The 24,031-nt window shown below is 30.4% G+C and overlaps 1 protein-coding gene across 5 annotated transcripts in view; it reads right to left on the reverse strand.

Annotated features, from left to right (window-relative positions):
- Positions 1-24,031, reverse strand: part of LOC129906841 (G-box-binding factor) — a 173,310-nt gene that overhangs the window by 102,881 nt on the left and 46,398 nt on the right. For all 5 annotated transcript variants that reach the window (XM_055982793.1, XM_055982791.1, XM_055982792.1 and 2 more), the window contains 2 exons: positions 15,806-15,878; positions 10,325-10,986 (listed from right to left, as the gene is read on the reverse strand). In XM_055982793.1, coding sequence (XP_055838768.1) covers positions 10,325-10,986; positions 15,806-15,878 — 735 coding nt within the window. The remainder of the gene's footprint in view (positions 1-10,324; positions 10,987-15,805; positions 15,879-24,031) is intronic.

The following is a 24,031-nucleotide window of genomic DNA, read 5'->3' on the forward strand; positions in this document are numbered from 1 at the left end:
CTATCGACATTTATCTATCTACATTTATCTATCCACATTTATCTATCCACATTTATCTATCGACATTTATCTATCCACATTTATCTATCCACATTTATCTATCGACATTTATCAATCGACATTTATCAATCCACATTTATCTATCCACATTTATCTATCCACATTTATCTATCCACATTTATCTATCGACATTTATCTGTCGACATTTATCTATCGACATTTATCTATCGACATTTATCTATCGACATTTATCTATCCACATTTATCTATCCACATTTATCTATCGACATTTATCTATCGACATTTATCAATCGACATTTATCAATCCACATTTATCTATCCACATTTATCTATCCACATTTATCTATCGACATTTATCTATCGACATTTATCTGTCGACATTTATCAATCAACATTTATCTATCGACATTTATCTATCGACATTTATCTATCCACATTTATCTATCCACATTTATCTATCCACATTTATCTATCGACATTTATCTGTCGACATTTATCTTTCCACGTATATCTATCCACATTTATCTATCGACATTTATCTATCCACATTTATCTATCCACATTTATCTATCCACATTTATCTATCCACATATATCTATCCACATTTATCTATCGACATTTATCAATCCACATTTATCTATCCACATTTATCTATCCACATTTATCTATCGACATTTATCTGTCGACATTTATCTATCCACATTTATCTATCGACATTTATCTATCCACATTTATCTATCGACATTTATCTATCGATATTTATCTATCGACATTTATCTGTCGACATTTATCAATCGACATTTATGTATCCACCTTTATCTATCGACATTTATCTGTCGACATTTATCTATCCACAATTATCTATCCACATTTATCTATCCACATATATCTATCCACATTTATCTATCGATATTTATCTATCGATATTTATCTATCCACATATATCTATCCACATTTATCTATCCACATATATCTATCCACATTTATCTATCGACATTTATCTATCGACATTTATCTGTCGACATTTATCTATCCACATTTATCTATCCACACATATCTATCCACATATATCTATCCACATTTATCTATCCACATATATCTATCCACATTTATCTATCGATATTTATCTATCCACATATATCTATCCACATTTATCTATCCACATATATCTATCCACATTTATCTGTCGACATATATCTATCCACATTTATCTATCCACATATATCTATCCACATATATCTATCCACATTTATCTATCGACATTTATCTATCGACATTTATCTATCGACATTTATCTGTCGACATTTATCAATCGACATTTATCTATCCACATTTATCTATCGACATTTATCTGTCGACATTTATCTATCCACATATATCTATCCACATTTATCTATCGACATTTATCTATCCACATTTATCTATCGACATTTATCTGTCGACATTTATCTATCCACATATATCTATCCACATTTATCAATCGACATTTATCTATCCACCTTTATCTATCGACATTTATCTGTCGACATTTATCTATCCACATATATCTATCCACAATTATCTATCCACATTTATCTATCCACATTTATCTATGCACATATATCTATCCACATTTATCTATCGACATTTATCTATCCACATATATCTATTCACATTTATCTATCCACATATATCTATCCACATTGATCTATCGACATTTATCTATTGACATTTATCTATCGACATTTATCTATCGACATTTATCTGTCGACATTTATCTATCCACATTTACAGTGCTGCTAAAAACATTCCGGATTTTTTTGTAATTTTCATCAATTGAAATTTTATAACACAAAACTGGAACAAAATATTGTTTTAATATTTTTTCTAGATCATTAATATATCAGTCAAGGAATTTGAACACAAATTAATGTTCTTTAATACATTCAAAAATTTTAAAAATTGAAAAATGAAGGAAAGGCAGAATTTCGTCTGTGCAAAACTAACCGGATTTTTTAAGGATTTCAATTTTCGCTGTTGAGGCAACGGTTTTAAGCGTCACTTCTGTAAAATTTTTGTTTGCAGTGACAAACAAAGTTGTTAGCTTTGTGAATTGTATAAACTACTTAATGGAATAACGGAAAAAACGCATTATAGTTGCAAAATTCGTAACTGAGTCGTAGAACACTTTCAAGCCGAAATAAAACATAATGTTATCCCTTTGGAATGTTGTAAATTGCAACGTCAAGTGAGTATGATATCGTCAAAAAGTAAAAAAGAGAAAAATCAGTTGAAGCAGATCACTTGGGTGGATGCCATAACAAAATATCCTTAAAAAGTGATAGGCGAATAAAGAATTTTTTGATATAAGATCCCTTTGCGGCTTCTTAAACGATTTGTGAGGAGCTTAATCTGCCTTCAACATCAAGTAAAGTAAAGAAGGCTTTCAGAGACTTGGTCTTAATCTGTCTCCACTCGGAAAAAGGCCATTCTTTAATACTAAACATTGTCTAAAAAAGTTGGCAATTAAAGGATCTTTAAATTTTAAAATAAAAATACTTCATCATGGTTTTATTTACAAAAAATCATCTCAATTGCTCGATAACAAAACGGAAAAATATGTTTTTCAATGATAAAAGCAATTTTAACTGGGTCTATTCCGATTGTAAATTGGCAGCCAGGCTCTCAAACATGGACATGTTTAAAACCAAAAAAATATGCTCCCTACCGTGAACACAGCAGAGGATCAGTGATGGTTTGGGGGTTCTTTCAGCTACAGGCTCTACCCCGTTACACAGAATTAACGGATTTATGGATCATTTTCAGAATGGAGAGATGTTGGAGTCGATAATGGCTCCATAAAAGGAGAAAGAAGTGCCTTTACATTGGCTCTTCCTGCAAGTTATGATGCCAAAAAATTTTAAAAGCTCGTAAAACAGCAGTTCGGGGTAGACAATACTCCTGGCTTGGAATAGCCGGAACAATTTATCCGACCGAACCCGATTGAAAATTTGTGGGCAATCTTTAAGTGACAGGTAGAGAAGAAAAAGCACACCTCAGCAACTAACGTACTTGCAGCTTTGAAAAATGACTAGGAAGATATTCCTAGTTCTATTTTAAATAATTTGGCCGAGTCCAAGCCTCGTTGGTGCCAAGCAGTTTTCGAAAACAAGGGTTTCTGAGCAAAATATTAACTTTGAACATTAACATTAATAAATCCGGTTAGTTTTTCACAGCTGAAATTCTGGCTTTACTTCATTTTTTAATTTTTAAATTTTTTGTATGTGTTAAAGATCATTATTTTTTGTTGAAATTGCTTAAGTGATATATGAACGATCTAGAAAAAATATTAAAACAATATTTTGTTCCAGGTTTGTGTTATAAAATTTTATTTGATGAAAATGACAAAAAAATCCGGAATGTTTTTAGCAGCACTGTATATGTCGACATATATCTATCCACATTTATCTATCCACATATATCTATATACATATATCTATCCACATTTATCTATCGACATTTATCTATCGACATTTATCTGTCGACATTTATCTATCCACATTTATCTATCGACATTTATCTGTCGACATTTATCTATCCACATATATCTATCCACATTTATCTATCGACATTTATCTATCCACATTTATCTATCCACATTTATCTATCCACATATATCTATCCACATTTATCTATCGACATTTATCTATCCACATTTATCTATCGACATTCTACCAAATTTCAAGGTTCTACGATAATCAGAAGTGCTCTATAATATTTTATGAAAATTCAGCGGAAATGGGCGGATGCCACGCCCCCTGAATTGAAAATCTCAAGTTTTCGATTTTTTCCTTTGTATACACCACAAGTCCTATCACCGTGTAAAATTTCAAGTTTCTACGATATCGGGAAGTTCTCCATAATTTTGATGATCTGTCAGTGAGTCAGTGAATCAGTGAGTCAGTGAGTCAGTTACGGTTTTTGCGATTTTTAAAGCCCTATATCTCAGAAACTACTCATCGTTGGAGGCTGAAATTTTGCGAGGTGTTTGGTTTTGACCAGCTCAACAAATGTAGTTTGAAATTTCTAGCATCTTTGGTGTGGAAGTTAGAGGGGGGTCGAAAATGGCCTGAGTTGTTTCCTGTAAATAAGGGTGTAGTGCCAAAGTTGCTAGAGAACTTGGCTGGGCACTGCCGTGCCCCTTGATAATTTAAAAAATAATTGCATCCCAATATACTTGCATTAAATAAAATTGGATTTGGAGGCATTTCTCAAACTTTAAGATGCATTTATCTCAAAACGACGATTTTGGACTTATGTTGTTATTACCAAACTCCATAGAAATCATATACATATAAAAGTGATTTAAAAAAAAACAATAGTTTAAAGAAAGAAACAAATCCCGGCCTTATTTCCTTCTTCCTACTGATAAATTTTAATTTTTTTTTTTTAATATAGCAATGGCACTCAGCTATATTAGATACAGGTTGTTTGAAAAGTGTAAATTTTCAAATTTTAAGACTAACGTGAGACTAGCCTAACCGCATTCTTAGAACCATCAAATAAAGAAGTTGTGCAGTTATTTGCGTTTTGCTAACAATAAGATGAGATGGATTTATTCCCCTTTTCCAATTGGTAATTCAATTGATATTTTTATATTCTAAAAAAGAAACTGACGAAAACAAGAATTTCTACATTAAAATAAATAGCTATATTATATTGTACCAATTTTAGAAAAGTACAATTTAATCAAAAAGGCAATCAAGAGTTAGTTTTTATTTTGATGAAGAAAGTTTGATTTTTATTTGAATTGTCAAATTTTAGAAAATTTCGCATTTAATTTTTCTGAAATTTGGAATGTAGATTAAAAATTTCTGCAAAATTTCATATCAATTTTACTTAAAATAGTTTTTTTCCGAAAAATGTTTATAGCGATTTCTAACGATTTTGATTTTTTCTAAAAACGTGCCCTAACAAAAGAAATCAAATTGCTGAAATTCATTCTAGATGCTGTTTTTTTGTTTGATTTGAAGAACGAATTATTTTTTTTGATATGTACGTTTTAGAACATTTAACAAAAAATCTTATTTATATAAAAAGTTTTAAAAATTAAAGCAATCTGAAACTTAAGAAAAAGTTCGTGAGATCGAGTCGTGCATTTTGTTTTTTATCTACAGCCCTGTTCCATTGAAAGTGGTAGTCTTCTAATAGTAGATGTTTTGGTTAATCTAGTACTATCATATACTGTCTTGGAAATCGCTAGTAAACTACTAGTAGTACTTTGCCACCTCCCAAAGGAACAGGGCTTACATTGAAATGAAACGTTTGTTATTAGAATTTTGAACTTGTTGATACTTGATACTTTTTGTCAAAATAATAGTCGAAATTCATTTTCTCAGGGGCCCCGAAAATTTACTCTAGCACACGCCTCATTTTGGTCTAGCGCCGCCTCTGGCAAAAAGACATGAGATATTGGAATGTAAGCGATCGTGTAGACACGTAATGAAAATATTTAACAAATGACTTAAGTATGTCAAGACTATGTTGGCAACTTTAATACCATCAGCCTTGATTTTATAGTTGATAACCCAGCTCCGGAAGCATACTTAGGAACAAATGTACAAACGTGGTTAGCCTCGTATCAGGAATATAACTCGTCGAATTCGGCGGATTAGCTGTGGGTCAACTTTGGTTCATGCTTGGATTTGGATATTTTAACATATATATGAACCTTGAACCAGTGCTAAACATCAGCCTTACCACTGATTTCAGAAGATAAACTTTGCTGATCCACGGATTAAATATTTGTACAACTGGCCTTAGGCCTTTTTAATTTGGTGAATTGTCTGTACTTGATTCACTTAGTTGGGAAATCTTGCACTAAGCTCAAACATAACAAAAGGAACGCTGAATTCTTAAACCAAATAAGTTGGAGCACGAAAAATAAGTATTGGACTCTATTGAAGTTTGCTATTCCAGTGATAACATCTCAGAGAATAAGCTTGACGTGATAATAATGGGAAAACAATCACCAATACACGGAGAGTAATGAGCCTTGAAAGACCACTTACAAATTTTTTTAATTGATTCTCGTCAAATATTTGTACATAGTGATTGAAAAATTCTAAAAGGTCTAAGAAAATAAGTCAAATATAATTCAAAATGGGATCGATGCAATGACATTGCCAAGATTATACAGGGTGTCCCAAAAGTAATAATTCAAACGAAATATGCTGATAGGCCAACTTAAAGGCTCTCAGAATTTGGTAACTTGTTCATCGCAAATCCTTACGGTTTTCGATTACATGCTGTTTTTGTGAAATTTCCAGAAATCCCGACTTTGCAACAGTATTTGGCTTATAGGCTATTGATTATGTCATTTAGAAAGGAACTAAGACGTTCACGGGTTTTTATTGCAGGAATCGTTCAATGGGTTATAAAAGAACATAAAACCGCGGAGTGCTATTAAATGAGAGGGTGGAAACTGAAGATAGGGGTGTAAAAGCCCCCTTTTTGGTTTTTTCAATATATCTCGTAAACCGAGCAAAATTTTAGTATATTGCTCTCAAAACTTTTTGTAGAGAATTGAATTTCCTATTAGAATAATGTTTTTTAAAAATTGAAAAAAAAAATTTCCATACCAAAATAGTCGAAACCATTATAAAAAAAATATCAAAAAAATCGATTTTTTGAGTTTTTTTGCTTTTTTGGTTGTACATTTTTTTTGGGTTGAGATAGACATAAACATTGCTCCAAAGAAAAAAAGAAGATTAAATTTCCTTCAAAACCCTGTACTCACTAAATTTTTTCATTGAAAATTAACCGAAGTATGGCCATTTTAATCTATCTTTTTTTCGCATTTTTAGTTTTACTCAAGTAAAACAGAAACATTTGAGAGGAAAGTACGTTAACTTAAGCACCAAGAACTGATAATGAGATTTTGTAGAGGGGTTAAATACAATCATTGTTTACTATAAGAGGGGGGATCTATGTCCCCCCGTTTAGGCGGGAGGGGCAATTTTCTAAAAAAAATACTTAAAATAAAAAAAAATTATTAAAAAACAACGGCAACACTCACAGTTTTGATTGATACTTTTTTCAAAAGCTAGAATTATAAACTTAATATTAATTTTAAAATGAAGTTATTTTAATCAATTGTTTTTGAAATAAACGAGTGATTCCAATAATGAAAGTATTTTGTCTATTTTTCAATTTTCTCAAAAAGTAGAAGGCATAAGAAAGAACATTATGATTTTCATGATTTGATAAGAAATCAATTAAGGCAGTTTACTTTGTCGATCAATTTCGTATTGAAGTCCACAGTCTTTGTGAAAATTGTACTCAATGTGCTTTTTAAACTTTTTTTTCACAAGTTTTGACTTTGAAATCGGGTATTTCAAAAACAATTGATTAAAATAACTTCATTTTAAAATTAATATTAAGTTTATAATTCTAGCTTTTGAAAAAAGTATCAATCAAAACTGTGAGTGTTGCCGTTGTTTTTTAATAATTTTTTTTTATTTTAAGTATTTTTTTTAGAAAATTGCCCCTCCCGCCTAAACGGGGGGACATAGATCCCCCCTCTTATAGTAAACAATGATTGTATTTAACCCCTCTACAAAATCTCATTATCAGTTCTTGGTGCTTAAGTTAACGTACTTTCCTCTCAAATGTTTCTGTTTTACTTGAGTAAAACTAAAAATGCGAAAAAAAGATAGATTAAAATGGCCATACTTCGGTTAATTTTCAATGAAAAAATTTAGTGAGTACAGGGTTTTGAAGGAAATTTAATCTTCTTTTTTTCTTTGGAGCAATGTTTATGTCTATCTCAACCCAAAAAAAATGTACAACCAAAAAAGCAAAAAAACTCAAAAAATCGATTTTTTTGATATTTTTTTTATAATGGTTTCGACTATTTTGGTATGGAAATTTTTTTTTTCAATTTTTAAAAAACATTATTCTAATAGGAAATTCAATTCTCTACAAAAAGTTTTGAGAGCAATATACTAAAATTTTGCTCGGTTTACGAGATATATTGAAAAAACCAAAAAGGGGGCTTTTACACCCCTATCTTCAGTTTCCACCCTCTCATTTAATAGCACTCCGCGGTTTTATGTTCTTTTACAACCCATTGAACGATTCCTGCAATAAAAACCCGTGAACGTCTTAGTTCCTTATTGCCCTGTTTTTTTCGACATAATCGATAGCCTATTAGTCCGCTCATAATTGATTTATGTTTTTACAATTCTTTTTTGTCTAATTCATACACCATTTCGGTACAAATTAATTAATAGTTCTAAGTATTATAAAATCTCAGTTTCTTATTTTAATTTCAGAGCAACACCCATAAAATAATTGTATGGTGTGACACTGGTTTATTATTTTAAAAAATTGCAATCAGTTACAAATTTTGAATAATTACACAGCAACACAAAAAAAAAATTCTGACCTGGGGCCCAATTTCGCAAGAGTGAATTTTTCTGTGTGCGTTTTTCTCTTCCTTGTTTCTAAGGCAATTTACACGTTATTTCGTGTAACACAGAGGAATTCATTCTTGCGGAATAAGGTCCCTGGGGTTGCGACTATGTTTTCCATATAGTTTTTGGGTTGCTGAAACCGAACCCGAAGTCTATTTTGTCGTATCACGTCAGGTTTTTTAGATTATCTCGGAAACCTGACGTGATTGCGCAAAATTAACTACGAATCTGGATTCAGCTACCCAAAAACTATATGATTAATATATTCGCACATCCAGATCAGAGAAAAAGATTCTGTTTTTCGTGACAATTTTTGAGGCTATCTCGAAAACCTGACGTGATGGGGCAAAACAGACTTCGGGTTCGGTTTCAGCGACCCAAAAACCATATGAAAAATATAGTCGCAATCTCAGGTCAGAACCTTTTTTTTTGTGTGGCTGTGTTACCAACTGTTTAGACTTATTGCATTCTTGGCTATGCAAAATTGTTCTTTTACTAGCTTAGCGGAGTTTAAAAAAAATACTCAGAAGAAATTTCGTGCCAAGAAATTCAATACTGTCGAATGAATAAAATTTAAATTATAATTAAACATTTTGCAAATCAAATTCACCCTTTTGCAATTTAAATTCATCTTCTTAAAAATTAAATGCTTGAAATTTTAATTCACATAAATTCTTGTTTAATTTATATGGGCGAAATGATTTTTTTTAATTTTTGTAAGTTTTCTCAAAACTGAGAATAATGGTTTGTTTAACAAATTCATTACCTTGAACTTTATCGCAATTACTATTATCTATTTACATCCTGTTAGTTGTGAATTAATGTCAATTAATTGATAAGTTCAAGCATTTGATATTCAGAACAGAAGGTAAATTTGATTTGCAAAAGGATGAATTTGATTTGCAAAGTGGTATATTTGACATTAAAAACTCTATATAGAAGTTATGTGGATAATATTTAGGTAATATAATTAATCATAGACTGGGATAGGGTACGAAATCTTTAACTTTATGTCTTTATACAATCCACAAAGTCTTGCAATGTTTTTGAAATACTTATATTAACTATGCAGGGAATTCTTAATTCTTTTAATTTGTTTTTATTCATTTTCGATTTCATGTATTTTTTTGATGTCCCAATTTGTCCCAACTTTTAAGACCTGTTGTCCCGAAATTAAAAAAAATTTTATTTGCCAGCCCTACCATGACATTCATTCATTCATTCCTTTCTCTCTAATCAAGAACAAGATCGTTTGAAATTAATTAATCTGAGAACTTTAGAAGAACAAAGAGTTATTCACCGACTTCTCACCGGATCTCTTAACTGTCAAATTCTCTAATTTTTTTTTTAAACACTAACCTTCATAATCTTAGAAATCCTAGCCATTTTTGTTATCCTCCCTCCCACCGTACATCCTTCGTACATCCTTGTTTTCCCTTAATTTTATCCACCACCTAACGCAACATCTTAAATTCCTATATAAGCCACTTTGAATACCAAATTGTATCGTACATTTTATTTAGTTTACCAAAAGTAAATTTACCTGCAGTTAATACTGTTCACTAATAACAAACTACTCTCGTTAACTTTTAGGACATCAAAAGCTTTTTATGTGGAACAGTTGCGCATAAGCTTCACCTATAGTCAGCCCCCTTGAACTCTTAAAACCAGCTTTTTGTATAGTAAACTAAAAACTATACTCCACCATTTTCGCAAAGTATATAAATATGAATATGAAAGGAAAAGGACAGACGCGGTGGCGGGTGGCGGTCGTTGGTGTATAGCTTGCCCAAACCATCAGGGAATACAAAACACATTCAAGCATTCAGGATATTAAAGATACTTACGTTCAAAAATGGTTCCGTTGTTGAAGCCGCTGCCTGTGTTGTTGTTGTTGTTTGTGTTATTGTTTGAATCCTTGCCGTTGTCTGCTGTTGTATTGAGTTGTTTATGCTGCTCGTGTCCGTCGCTGTTGAGTGACTTTTTGCTGCGAATTTCATTTCGGTTGATATAGGTTCTGCCGCCACTCCAACCTCTGATAATGATGCATCATCATCATCGTCATCCGCACCATCATTTTCGTCCCTGCTATGGCTTTTGGCCCCAGCAAATCCATTAGCAGAGTTATGGCCACCACCACCCATCGACGTCGTCGTTGTCGGCATCAAGGACGATGCTGGTAGTTTCACGTGATTTCCATGGTGGACTTCGTGCTGATGTTGTTGATCTTCGGTCTTATAATCGTAGTATAATACGGAGGGCAGGTTCTCGGGGAAGGTAAGAATTTTATTTCTTATTGCCGGATGCTGAAGTTGTTGTTGTTGTTGATGGTTGTGTTGCTGCTGCTTGAATTTGTAGTCAAGTTTTTTCTTTTGTTTCAAGTGAAGCTGCTGCTGCTGCTGCTCGTGCTGGTGCTGTTCTTTGTGTATTCTTTCGATTGTTTTGCCCTTTCTCAGTTTTCCAAGTTTGGCACTTTTTTCTGATTTAAATTTTCTTCTTTTGAGATTACCTACAAAAAAATAAAAACAAAAAAAAATTTTAAGGAGTTTTGAGAAAATAAATAAAATAAATTTTTATATTTTAAAATTAAAACCTCTGGAGCTATGTCAAAAAGGACATTTTATGGCTACTATAATAGTTTATAACTACAGTTTTGAGTTTTGTGACTTTTTTAATTGAATTCTATAATTTTTTCTCACAGTTACGTGAACAAAGTAGAAAAGTTTCCTAAACTTTAAGTTAAATTATTGTGACAAATGCCTGGAACTAAATAACAAGTTTTTTTTCAGAAAATGCACGGTATGAATTTTTAAGTTTGAACTCAGAGGTAAAAATCGAGAGTTGATAAAAAAAAACCTTGAAGGTTTTTTTCAACCTTTGAAATAATATAACATAGGTATTTATTGCTTAACACTTTTAAGGGCCCGTCACACAAAAATCGTTGAAATCACCTATTTTTAGTTTTCGAAGGTCCTATTGTTTTTTTTACTTGCTCTTTAGGGCAAGTATTGGTTTCGTGTCAAAAAAAAAATTGGTTTTAATCAAAACCAACATTACGATGATGGAGAACTCCGAAAAAGTGGGTCTCGCAATTCCGTCCGTGCGTCTAGGTATACGTCTGTGCGTCTGTGCGGTTGTACACATTTCCACAGCCTAAACGAGTGGACGGATTTTCTTCAAATTTGGTACAGATGATTTTTATCGAATTTTGAAAGTTGGTTTTTTTTTAAGTGAAAACTTCTTTAGTATCGTAGTGATTTGAAACAAGATGAAACGAAAACGCGACACGACTTCAACATGTTATAACTTTTTTTTTTTAATAGATAGATGAATGAAATTTGTACTGTAGATAGGTAATTAAATAAATTATATTTGTACAAAATTTCAATTAATTTCATGTTCAAAATTTGGAGATAACGGTAAAACGATGTTCTTTTAAAACACACGTTATATCTTTTGATCTAGTGCACATACAAATTTGATTTGACTTTAATACGCATGCTGATAACATAACCTTTTATTTGGTATATCACACATAACGGTACGTGCTCTACAAGTTACACAATCTTAAATTGAAAAAATTGAAACATACCTCAAAACACCTGTGGAGATCTGTTGGCGATGACCAGCTACCAGTGTAGGAAGTATCGTAATCTCAGTCTGGAAATTCAACATGGTTGACTTTAAAAAATTCTAACTTCTCTTGTAGACATCTTTGAAATAAGATTCACACATCATTATACAAGGTGAAACAATAAGCTTTCACATGGTATAAAAATTTGTATAGGTTGTCAAACAAAAAAATTGATTTAATAGCATGAGAACATAAAATTAAATGTTATTTTTTGTTTTTTGGATGAAATTTCATCGAGTTAAAAAAATTCTAGCTCTTTTTGTAGATGTCTCATAGACTTGATCGATATATATATTTTGAGCTAAGACAATAAGCTTTCAGAGGGTGTAAAAATTTGTACAGGTTGTTAGAGAAAAAAATGGATTTAATAACGTGAGAAGATAAAAATACGTGTTTTTCGCTTTTTTTGATGGAAATTGATCGAGTTTCTAGCTCTTTTTGTAGATGTCTCATAGACCTGATCGATATATATGTTTTGAGCTTGGACAATAAGCTTTCAGATGGTATAAAATTTATATAGATTGTCATATAAAAAACATGGATTTGAAGGTGATAGAATAAAAATAGGTAGATTTTTTCTATTTTTTTTTTTTTTTTGCAAGAAAAATGATTAAGGTTTCACTTCTACCACGTGTGAATTGCACACATGATTTTTTTTTTTATACCTGTGTACCTCCCATACAAATTTTTCAAGTTATACCAAATAACTCGAAAAAGGCTTTAACGATTTTGATAAAAAATGTTTTGTATAATTTTACAAACAAGACCCAACTTTTGATTAAAAAAAATATTTTTTGGAAAGTTACTAACGGTACCTGCCATAGAACCGTTTTTTTGGTTTCAAAATAGCTCTTACAAGACTAACCCGAGTTAAACGAAAATTGGCGTATGAAATAAAAAATATTTTGATTAAATAATTATTTATTCTTATTAGCCAATGTTTTAGTGAAAGAATTGTAAAAAACAAAAATCAATTATGAGCGGAGGAAGCAAAATACTGTTGCAAAGTCGAGATTTTTCGATAATTCACAAAAACTGCATTAAATTGAAAACCGTAAGGATTTGGGATGAACAAGTTACCAAATTCTGAGAGCCCTAAAGTTGGCCTATCTGCATATTTCGTTTGATCCATTACTTTTGGGACACCCTGTATAAAAAATTTATTTTTTAAAAAAACGGCTTTAACTATTTTTTTCTCAAAATTTTTCATACAAGAAATCAGATGTCATACTTCGTTTTGTGATCAAAACCTTTAAAAACGGAGTTTTAATAATTATTATAAAAACAGATTTTAGGTACTTTTTTACATAATGGGAAATTGTTTAATTAAATCTAATTTTAATTTTGCCTCATTTTTTTTATAAAATTCTTTAAGATAAGATATTTTTTTACCATAAGAGCAAGTACGTGCGACCCCAGTCGATCATTTTATTTAACTACGTTTTCTGTTATTTCGTTTTTCCAACAATTATTATTATTTATTATTTCGCAATGTCTTATTTGGTGTTTTTTCGGTTAATTCGCCAACATTCGTTGCGTTCTTTTTGTGTGGATATTAATAGCCTAAAATTTCATATAAAATAAAAATAAAATGCACGACTTGCTCTTGCACTTCAAAGCACTTTAATGTTAGTTTACTTGTATGTTGATTTTAAGAGCTGCCTCTATATACCTAAATTTTGTTGATGTTGGGGAAGAGCCGACATTTTAGGGCAAATTTTTTTTATATGAAAAAATTTTTTTTTATTTGACTTTTTTGGAAAAAATGAAAAATTCAGTTTTATTGCAATCGCTTTGAATATTACAACTTCAAAGTTTAATCAAAATCGTTAGAGCCGTTTTCGAGTTATTTGGGTTGAATTGAAAAATTTGTATGGGATGTACACTTTTTTGGCTTTTTTGAGAAAGAGGTTGTTTTTGTTCTGAAAAAAACTCTGTTGTGTTGAATTCAAATTGTAATATTTTGCGATCTAACTGCAACTTTGGAAACTTTTATACTTTTTTTATGAAAACTACAATAAGAGGGGAACTTTTTAAAATAATAAACCATTTTCACACCGTACAAATTTTTTTTGCGGTGTTGCTCTCAAATAAAAGTTAGAAATTGATTTTTAATAAAACTTGAAACTGTTAGTTAATTTGCAGCAAAATGGCGTATTAGAATAAAAAAAAATTTTGATTAATTTATAGTTCCTAATTATTTGGCAATGATTTTTTTAAAGAATTTTAAAAAAACAAAATTCAATAATGGGCACAGGAAGCAAAATACTGTTGCAAAGTAGGGATTTTTCGAAATTTCACAAGAATTGCATTAAATCGAAAACCGTAAGGATTTGGGATGAACAAGTTACCAAATTCTGACAACCCTTAAGTTCCCCAATCAGCATTTCGTTTGATCCAATACTTTTGGGGCACCCTGTATAAATAACATGGGAAAAAATTTGTTTTTTTCTTATTTTTGTAGTTTTACAAAAACTAATATAAAACTGAAATACAATTCTTATAGTAAATTCAGCGCTCTACAAAAAGTATTCAAGATATTTTTTCATAGAGTGAACCCTACTGGAAGTTATTCAAACATAAAGTTCAAAATATATGAAATTATGACTTTTATTTCGTATATTTCGTCGTTATTACTTTTATGGTTGGAAATAAATACAAAAAAATATTCCCACAGTTTTAAGTCTCTAACATAATTCTAACCCATGCCTCTAAGCGGTTGAAGTTTCTTATGGGAATAACAAGGGATTTCGGACCTTGTCCAATCAGTTTTAAATTCCAGCCAAACTATATTTGTTCCAAAAACTCGAAACTGTACAGACTTAAACCTTATAGTTGTAGCTATCAGAGAGTTAGAAATCAAGAAATCTATGACAGGTACCGTTAATAACGGTTCAAAAAATATTTCTTATATTTCAAAAACTAGATATAGGTAGGTTGGTAGGCACTATGTGGCAAGTTAAGGATTCGTAAAAAAATCGAACTCGAGATAACAATCAAACATGACAGTAGGATGATAGAGAATGCTAAAAAGTAAATCCCTCCATTCTGTCTGTCTATCAGTTTAGCTTTTTCAGTCTGTTTGTCTGTGTGAGCAGCTATATCCTTATTGGATGGCAGGTATCGTTGGAATCATCTTGCTCGTCCATAATGGTAAGTATGCGGCGAATAAATTATTGTGCCCACTAGAGCTCTAGAAGCAAAAGCCATGAACAATTTTTTTTTTGTTAAAATGTAGAACTTGTTATTTTTTTTTAATATTTTTATGTTGTGGAATACGCACTGAAACTAACTTTCACACAAACAAAAGCAAAAAACCACTGTGTAACCTTTCATTGCACTCTTCTATGTTTATTAGAATCATTATTTAACGTACGAGTAAATTATACCACGAATATCAACACCAGCTGTTCTTGCCTCTTAATTGATTTTCAATAATTTAATTTTTCGCTCACAAATTTGTTTGAAAAACTTTTCAATAGCATTCGGGGATGAAATCACAAGTACTTCATCAATAGAGCTTAAATTGTACGCCACCTGCCAAAACAAATTTCGAGTACTTTAAAATTAGTTACTTGCTTAAAAATGTATTATACATTTCTGTTAAAAATATGTGTGAGTTTAAAATTATGTATGAATACTAACTCGCATGCAAAAATTTTGTTGTTTTATTTTAATATTTATTGACTCTTACCACATTTTTTCCACCAACAGAATATTTCACCATCAACACATAAACATACTTCGCAAGGATCCTCTCGAGCAACCTGGAAGAAAGAACAAAGAAGAGAAAAAACAATTAAATTCAAATAAATTAAGTTATCACTTAGGATACAAGTATACAAGAGTAATAAAGGATGACAAAATTCTCTAGAGTCTCATGTGTAACGTTTTCTTCTGATTTACTTTTTTTTTTTGTCCTGTAATTTGTATTCAACATTCCCTTATCAGGGAATATATTTAAGAAAAAGCCCATGAAAAAGGTAGACTATATGTCAAGGATTTGATTGACAAAATATTTAAAAAAAAATGAGAATCACAGAGATTTGGAGAAGCAATAAACCATTTATCAAAGTGGGTGACTGTGGCGTATGTGTATTTTTTATTATTTACATTTCCGCTGATTAATATAGTTTAAACTATATTACTTATTTGTAAGCCTTTATAAAAACAGAAGAACATGAGCTTACAAAAATACATATTTAGATTAAAGGCAATAGAACAACACCAACTGGATGTGAATTGTTTGATGACAAAGTGTAATTTTTTTTGTTAGACCACACCAAATTCGTTATTTTATAGGGATTATTGAATTGACAGAGTGTAAAAATAATGGAATGACAACTCAAATCCACAGTACTTGGTTTGGTGGGTATATGCAGAAGATAATTGGAAAGGAAGATAGCTTGTTAGAAGATGAAAATTGGAAGAACCTGCAGTTTTGACAGTGGAACTGACAAAAGCAGAAAGAACGAAAAAAAAAAACAATTATTCATATATAGATTACCTACACTGCACAGTGCGGTATTTTGACCTAAACCGTGGTCATTAATCAAATTTCTCAATTCCAATTGACTTGAGATTTTGACACAATATTTTTGAGATATGTATTTACTTTCAGTTAAAAAGTTTTAAAAAATGAAAATAAAAAAATTTAAATAATCTAAAAAATTTAAATTAAAAGAGGTTTTCCCAAAAAAAAGTATATTTCATTGTTTTTTTTTTTAATTTATGATTATGATATTTATTAGAATGAGGTCTTAAGTATTTGATTAAGATGTCCATTATATTGCAAAATTTTATACAAAATCAATTCTAATGAAAAAAAAATGTTTTTTTCTAGATTTCATCTTTAAAACTTAATTTCTCAAAAACTATTAAATGAAACAACTTGTGTCAAGAAACAATATAAAGAAATTATGAGATTTAAGAAAAGTGATAGCACAGAATTGTACGTGTCTTTTTTTTATTTTTAATAATTTTTTTCTCCCGGCTAATGGAGGGGTAAGTGGGTTTTACTGTACCGAGAAAATGAAAATTTGTCCTTAAAAATAACTTTTTAGTCATTTTATACTTATATGATGTGAAAATGTGCCCAAATATTTTTGGCCAGGTTTTAGACCAAAATACCGCACTGTGCACTGTTAAAAATATTTGGGTAATTTCTATGAAATTAAGCAACACAAAAATTCTATTGAAATTGAATATCTTACATTTTTAAATTCAATACAAGATTGATTGAACTTTAATTTTTTGTATTAAAAAATAAGAATATTCTGTTAAAAATAAGATTTTAGTTTATCATAATGATTTTTTTTTTATTTTGTTTGATTTAAGTTATTTTCTTTCTTTCTTCTTCAAAATTTTATTTGTTTAGTCAGTAATTAAAACATTTTACCTACTTTAAAAAAAAAAACACAAAGCGCCTTCAAACTAGTACAAATTCAAAATTTTTGTTTTTAATTTTGTTTGTATCAAAAGAATCAAAAAAGAATAACTATTTACAGTTTTTTGGAACAAAATAATTTTTTAGGTAGGAACTTTTTCAGGATATGAAAACCCTCAAACTATGCACGAGAAATTTTATGTAATTTTTATAAAATGGCTGCTGCTTTCGTTTATAATACAATTTGATTAAAATTTTATGATCTTGTATATTGAACAAAAAAAGACAGAGAGTGTTTAATTTCAATTCTAATCGAGGTAGAGTTATAATAAGTTTTCAATTCAAGTCAATAATAAACTAGCCAAACAAATTAAGGGAACAAAAAAAAATCGTGATTTTTTTAGTGATTTTCGATAGGCAACACCTCAGTAAAAAATGATCGCATCATGACAAAACAAAAAGCATGTGAAAGCTTCATTTTTCTTGTTTAAGGTTTTAATGATAAAATATTTTATTTCTAACGTACAATAGCTTAATCGTTTGAACTGTTCAAAAACCAAAATTTTCAATTTTTTTTTTTGTTTTTACTTTTTTAATACAAAAGTGGGAAAATTTTTTGTGATGAAATGATTATTATTTTTAGAAAGGTGATTGGCTTTAAGATTCTTTTTGTTTCAAACTTTTACGATTTTTTTAACTGCCATATTACTCATCAAACCATAACCCATACTTTTGACTTTGACTATCAATATCTTAACAACGAATCACCTTACAGAAAATTCAAGAATATATTTAAGTACTTCATTTAATTCTCTACAGAGAAATTAAGCTTACTTTGTTAAAAAAAAATGTTTTCTTACATTTTTCTTTTTTTAATAAATATCGTTTGAATTTTATATAAACCAAAGAAAAGTCAAAAATTTTAAAAATTAGGAAAAATATCCAAAAATAGTATGAAAAGTTTTTTTTTCGAAATTTAATTTTTTTTGAAAACTTATAGTTTTTCTTTGATTTATCTAAAATGTAAACGAATTTTCTTAATAAAATGTTCAAATAAACTCAAAAGAATTTTTCTCATAAAAAAGTGATTAGAAAAATAAGTCATTTACAGCTGCAGAAATATGGTTTTTTATTTCATCTCAAAAGTTCAAACCCACACAACAGAAAAACTGCTTGATGAATAAGTCTAAAACTTTGCATATTTATTTCAGGTATATTAAGCTTCAATAATTAAGCCTCAGTTTAATCTTATCACTCATAGTTATAAAATTGCGGCACATTTTCTAAAACTGTAAAAATGCCTAATTTGATAGCTGTTCTAAATCGATCTCAAATAAAAAAAATCACTATTTTTTCTTGTTCACTTAATTTTTTAGGCTAGTGTATTTTAATACTTTTGATTTTAATTAAAAAATATTTAAAATTAATAACAAAATTATTTAAAAACTGTGTAATAAAATCGAAATATTGAAAAAGGCCCTATTCCAAAGGTTGTCTTAAAAACTACAACAGAATTTTTAACCGTGTATAGAAGTCCGATGCTATGAAGGAACTAAAAGTCTTAAATTAAGTAGAGCTTGTAAAAAACTGGAAAGTATAGAGAATAGACTGAAAAAAAAGTGATGCCAACAGGTTCAAAAGTTTATATATCAGTTTTGTTTTGTAAGATGCTGTGAAAGATGCTTATTTCTATTTTATTTTGGATCCGAACCGTATTTGAGGTTAATTAAAATCACCCTGTAGGTTGACTCAAGAGCTTTATACCTTCATATTTTTCTAAAAATTTGTATTATAAATATCTACCCCCTAAAAGCTAACATCATTTACAGACATATATAAATTTAAATTGCACCCTAAAGGCACATTATCTATCTATTATCATAACAAAAAATAGAAGTATAGATTCTATAGAAATATTCAAAAAAGGAAAAACCCCAACAAACCAACAAGCCATTTCCATAACAAAACAGGAAGTGACGACATCATGCCATATGCTCCTGATATAGACTGAGATAAAACAAAAACAGGATATAGCTACTCCACAATGCCAGTCTTACCTTTACAGTCTTTTTATTTTCTTTATAGATGCATTTTACAAAAAGCTGATGAAACAGGATGCGACGATATACAGACGCTAAAGGTATACGTTTTGGGGTTGGCGATGAATATATGGGGAACCCTTTTGTTTTTTTTTTTTTGTTTAAATTTTTGTTTTCCAGTTAAAAACGCTGACGAAACACAAGAAAAAAAAAATACAGCATATCTGCCTTCATAAATAAAAAGGGCTGCCAACAAACACGTACGAACAAAGGATTCCTAATAACATGTACAGACATTAAGACCACAGTCAGTGTACTCATGACAGCAAAAGTAAAAGATATAAAAATCTATATGTATGTACCCAACGAAAAAAAATAGGGGAGAAAATGCTCTTTTTTTTGTCTACACATATAAACCCGCCTGTATAAACAGAATGACTATAATTACGAACAGTTTTCTGATTTTGTTGTTGTTGTTGTCGAGTTTGAATATTAAAAGAAGGTTGCAAAAAGTACTCAAAAAGAATATACAAGTACTCGGTGATAGTCCGTTGCAACAGTAGCAATTATTATGGAAGCATTACTAGGTAAAGGTTAGAAGGTTAGATAAAGTGGGTATAAGTTTCTTAAATAGGTATTACAGTTGTGTTTAAATGTTTCATACCAATGGTCTTAAAAAATTTGGATTTAAACATTTTTTCGAAATATAAGGTCTTAAGGAGAATTTCCCTGAAGCTGATAAAAATAAAACCAATCAATACTAAATTTATTCTTCCGTTGGACCCAGTGGCGTATTGAAGGGGGGGCTCAGGGGGCTCAAGCCCCCCCCAAGCCTCCAAAATCATGTTACTATTTAGCTGATTTCATCATAATCTACATGATTAACTGAAACTTCTTCGTAAATCGTAGAGATTTAGAGGCAGCTCAAATGATCGAGCCCCCTCCAAATTCTACAATGGTTGTTTGTGTTTGTTTAAGTAAGTGCCTTAGTTGACGTTGAGGTTTGGGATTTTCAGGATTTTAGCCCAATTCAGAATTCTTCAAATTATTTGTTTGTAGTTTTGACGTCGAATTACATTACCGTTAAATTTTGCAAAGCTTCTTATGCAATCACGTCGTATTTTATTGTCTTGAGTATATTACTTTTTTTCAAAAATAATATTTTTCTCAAAGATATTGGAAATACAAATTTTTTATATCTCAATATCTTAGTGGTCAACATAACTAATGATTTATTTAAGCAAATTAAAGTTTGTGCTTCTATTTGTATTAAAAAAAGAACATATTATTAAAAAATGTATATTTCGGATTAAACATCAAAAGAATTTCATTGAAAATTATTTTTAGAGACTTTTACGTTCTGCATTTCACTTTTTGAGCATTCAATTGCGTTGCCGATAGTGAAATTAGGTATTCTACATTTTTTCGCTTATTTAGATTTACTGATCGAATTCAATTCGCTTTGTTTCTGCTCGTGAACTTGGTATCTTTTTCAATGAATCTCCAATTTTCGGACAAAATATTATCAAAACTTATATTTTTATTGTTTTGTAATGTTTATTTGTTGTTAATTTAATACAAAATACATAAAACATATGAGGCATGAAATAGCATGCCTCTGTGTTTGCAACCTCATTCGCTTTACACTTTATCTAATTCATTTTTCTTTGAAAATTTGCAATAAAATCGCCCATTATCTGCATTTCACTTACCTATGTACATATTTCATTTATGTCTCGCAAAATGTGACTTCTTATTTTTTCTTTTAAATTCTGCTTTTTTCAAATAAAGTTGCCAATAAAATTGCATCCATGTTCAAAGTAGCAGTAATTTAACTTTAGAAACAAAATAAAAATGGATGATCCTTCTGTTTTGACAGTTCGAAGCATTTTCGAAGTTTTCGAAATCGATCGAAGATCAATTTCACGTGAAATTGAAAAGTGATGCCAGTTCACTTTCGGTCGAATTCCGGAAATATGGGATGAGTATAGCTTAAAAACTAGACGTGATAGGAATAAATCTGTAAACAGTTTTGAATTCAGCACATGAAAAAGTTCGAACGAAAAAGTGTTTTTTTTTTTTTTTTAAGATTACTAAACACCTTGGTGTTTGTGTAAAATGTTTGGGATACAAGAACTTGGATAAATAGCTACTTTGAATGTGAAAGGAGACAGTAGTACGAAGTTTTCGGGAGTAGTAAAATGCTACTATTCGACTTTCAGTACCGCAGCACAGCGCTTTTCTCTCGATCAAAGATGAATAAAAAAAGAGACAAATTTGTAGTACATTTACCTTTTAAAAAATTTTTGAAAAATTTTTCAGCCCCCCCCCCCCCACAAATTTTTTTCTGGATACGCCACTGGTTGGACCCGTCAATTGTATTTGGTTAAAATAATCTTGCAGAAATAAGACTTTTAAGTGTTTTGGACCCTCAAGAAATATTGAACTTCTTTCTCCTGAATTACTCATCGATCGATGGATTTTTGTATGCAATTATTTTGTGTCTTGTTCTACTACAATGGCGAGAAGTATTGTATAGGTTGTGTTCATTACCAAAGCAAGATGGGCAAATACTTACAAATTAAACCTTAAGATTTAAGACCCCACCTTTTAGTCATTAATTTTTAGAATGAACTAGAACTGATATGATATATTCATCTATGAGACTGCAGTAACACGAGGCTCCTGTCTTCATCTCAGCTTAGGAGTCATGGTTGAATTCTTAGAGAAGGGTAATCAAAATATACAGGAACCTCTAGGGAACTGTGACTGGGAACCACAAGGTAGTATTCTAGGTCCAATTGTACACTTTTCGTTTGCACGCGATACTTCTAAAAAAAAATTAAAAATAATTGTTTGCCTCCGGAATATCTCAAATTTTAGCCGAATTTCTTGATCAATATAAACAAGTTGATCGGTTAAAATAACCTTCGAAAATGGTAATTTTAAACAATTTAAATTTTTAAACAATTTAAGTTGATTTTAGCAACGAGAACTACGTACATAGTTTTTAACCAAGACTACGTTATTTTTAAACAGAGACCAGAAATAACAGTCAACCTTTAATTTCAAACGGTTTCTCTCTGAGAGTTACCACATTACTTTAAATAGTTTCGGTTAAGGTTTGAGATTTATTTTTAAAAATCAAAAATAAAGGTAATCGGTTGAGATTTATTTTTTATTTTTTTTAAATATCTCTCAATGGTTGAGATTTTTACAAAAAAATAAATGGAAAAGGTCAACCTTTAACCGTTTTCGCTGAAAATAAATCAAAAATGGTCAATTCAAAGGAAAATGTCGAATATGTCAAGAATGTCTTTATATTGCAAAAATAAATATGAAAATGATGTTTTTTCTAAGTTTATGTATTAAATAATGTATGAATAAATAGACTCTTAAAATTCTTTAGACCCAAGATTATATCTTTTTTCGTTTAAAGTAAAATCTAAAGACGAAAATGTGTTTTCCACTGTGATTTGAGTCGCTGGGACGACAAGCACAACCAAAGCAATTTCGAATATTTCAGGAGACCGATGTTCTAATATCTAGGTCAAAGCGTTCAGCTTCCAGAAGCATTTTCGCCCGCCCAATTTCAAACGGCTAAATCTCGAAATTTTGAAAAAATGAATGATGCCAAAAGGTAGCGGGGACTCTAACTTACATTTGGGTACAACTCTCATCCCTGTAGGTGCACGCGTTCTCAAACCGGAAGAACTTAAAGGTAAAAAAAAAAGTTAAGCCCGATTTTGAAAAAATAGGCATGATGTGGCGGTTTAACATGGAAGATGATTTTTTAAAAATCTGACAATGTGCAAAGCGTAGGCCCATGACACAAGCTATCAATTGGCATCACTCCCGAAAATGTCTCTCAAGCGGTTTAGCTTCCAGGAGCGTTTAAAGATTCGGGGATTTTTCGATAAAAAAAACTTTACCCCAACTTTCAAACGCGATTTTCTCTGAATTTTGAAAAAAAAAATCCAAAACCCGATTATACCACTATCGGGTAGCTGAGAATATAAGCTTTCATATGGCATCACTCCCATGTCTCTAGGAATTGATAAATTTGCAGATGAGATTTATTTTTTTCTCTCAGCGATAAATCTCACTGGTTGACCGAAACATACAAAATACAAAATAAAGGTTTCTCTCTCAGACCTTGACCGAATTTTTTCTTTTTTTAAAATAAAGGTTATTTTTTGACCTTTATTGAAAATGGCGACAAATAAGAGTTATTAAGGAACCTTTCAAAAGGTTGAGATTTATTTGCTAAACTCGAAGTCAAAAAAAAATTAATCAGCTCCAGTAGAAAATGTTAGAAAATGTAGTATTTCGAACCTTATTCTATTACATAAGGACAATTTTTTGAGCATATTTAGTAACGGTTTTTGTAAGAACTATTTTCCACCTTTCAAAACCTGTTCAAATCTTTCCGATATCTTTTTTACTGCCCGAGATATCCTCAGTTATTTGGCATATTATATCTACCATATACATT

This window comes from Episyrphus balteatus, chromosome 1 (genome assembly GCF_945859705.1).
Source record: "Episyrphus balteatus chromosome 1, idEpiBalt1.1, whole genome shotgun sequence".
In the NCBI taxonomy this organism is placed as follows: Eukaryota; Metazoa; Arthropoda; class Insecta; order Diptera; family Syrphidae; genus Episyrphus; species Episyrphus balteatus.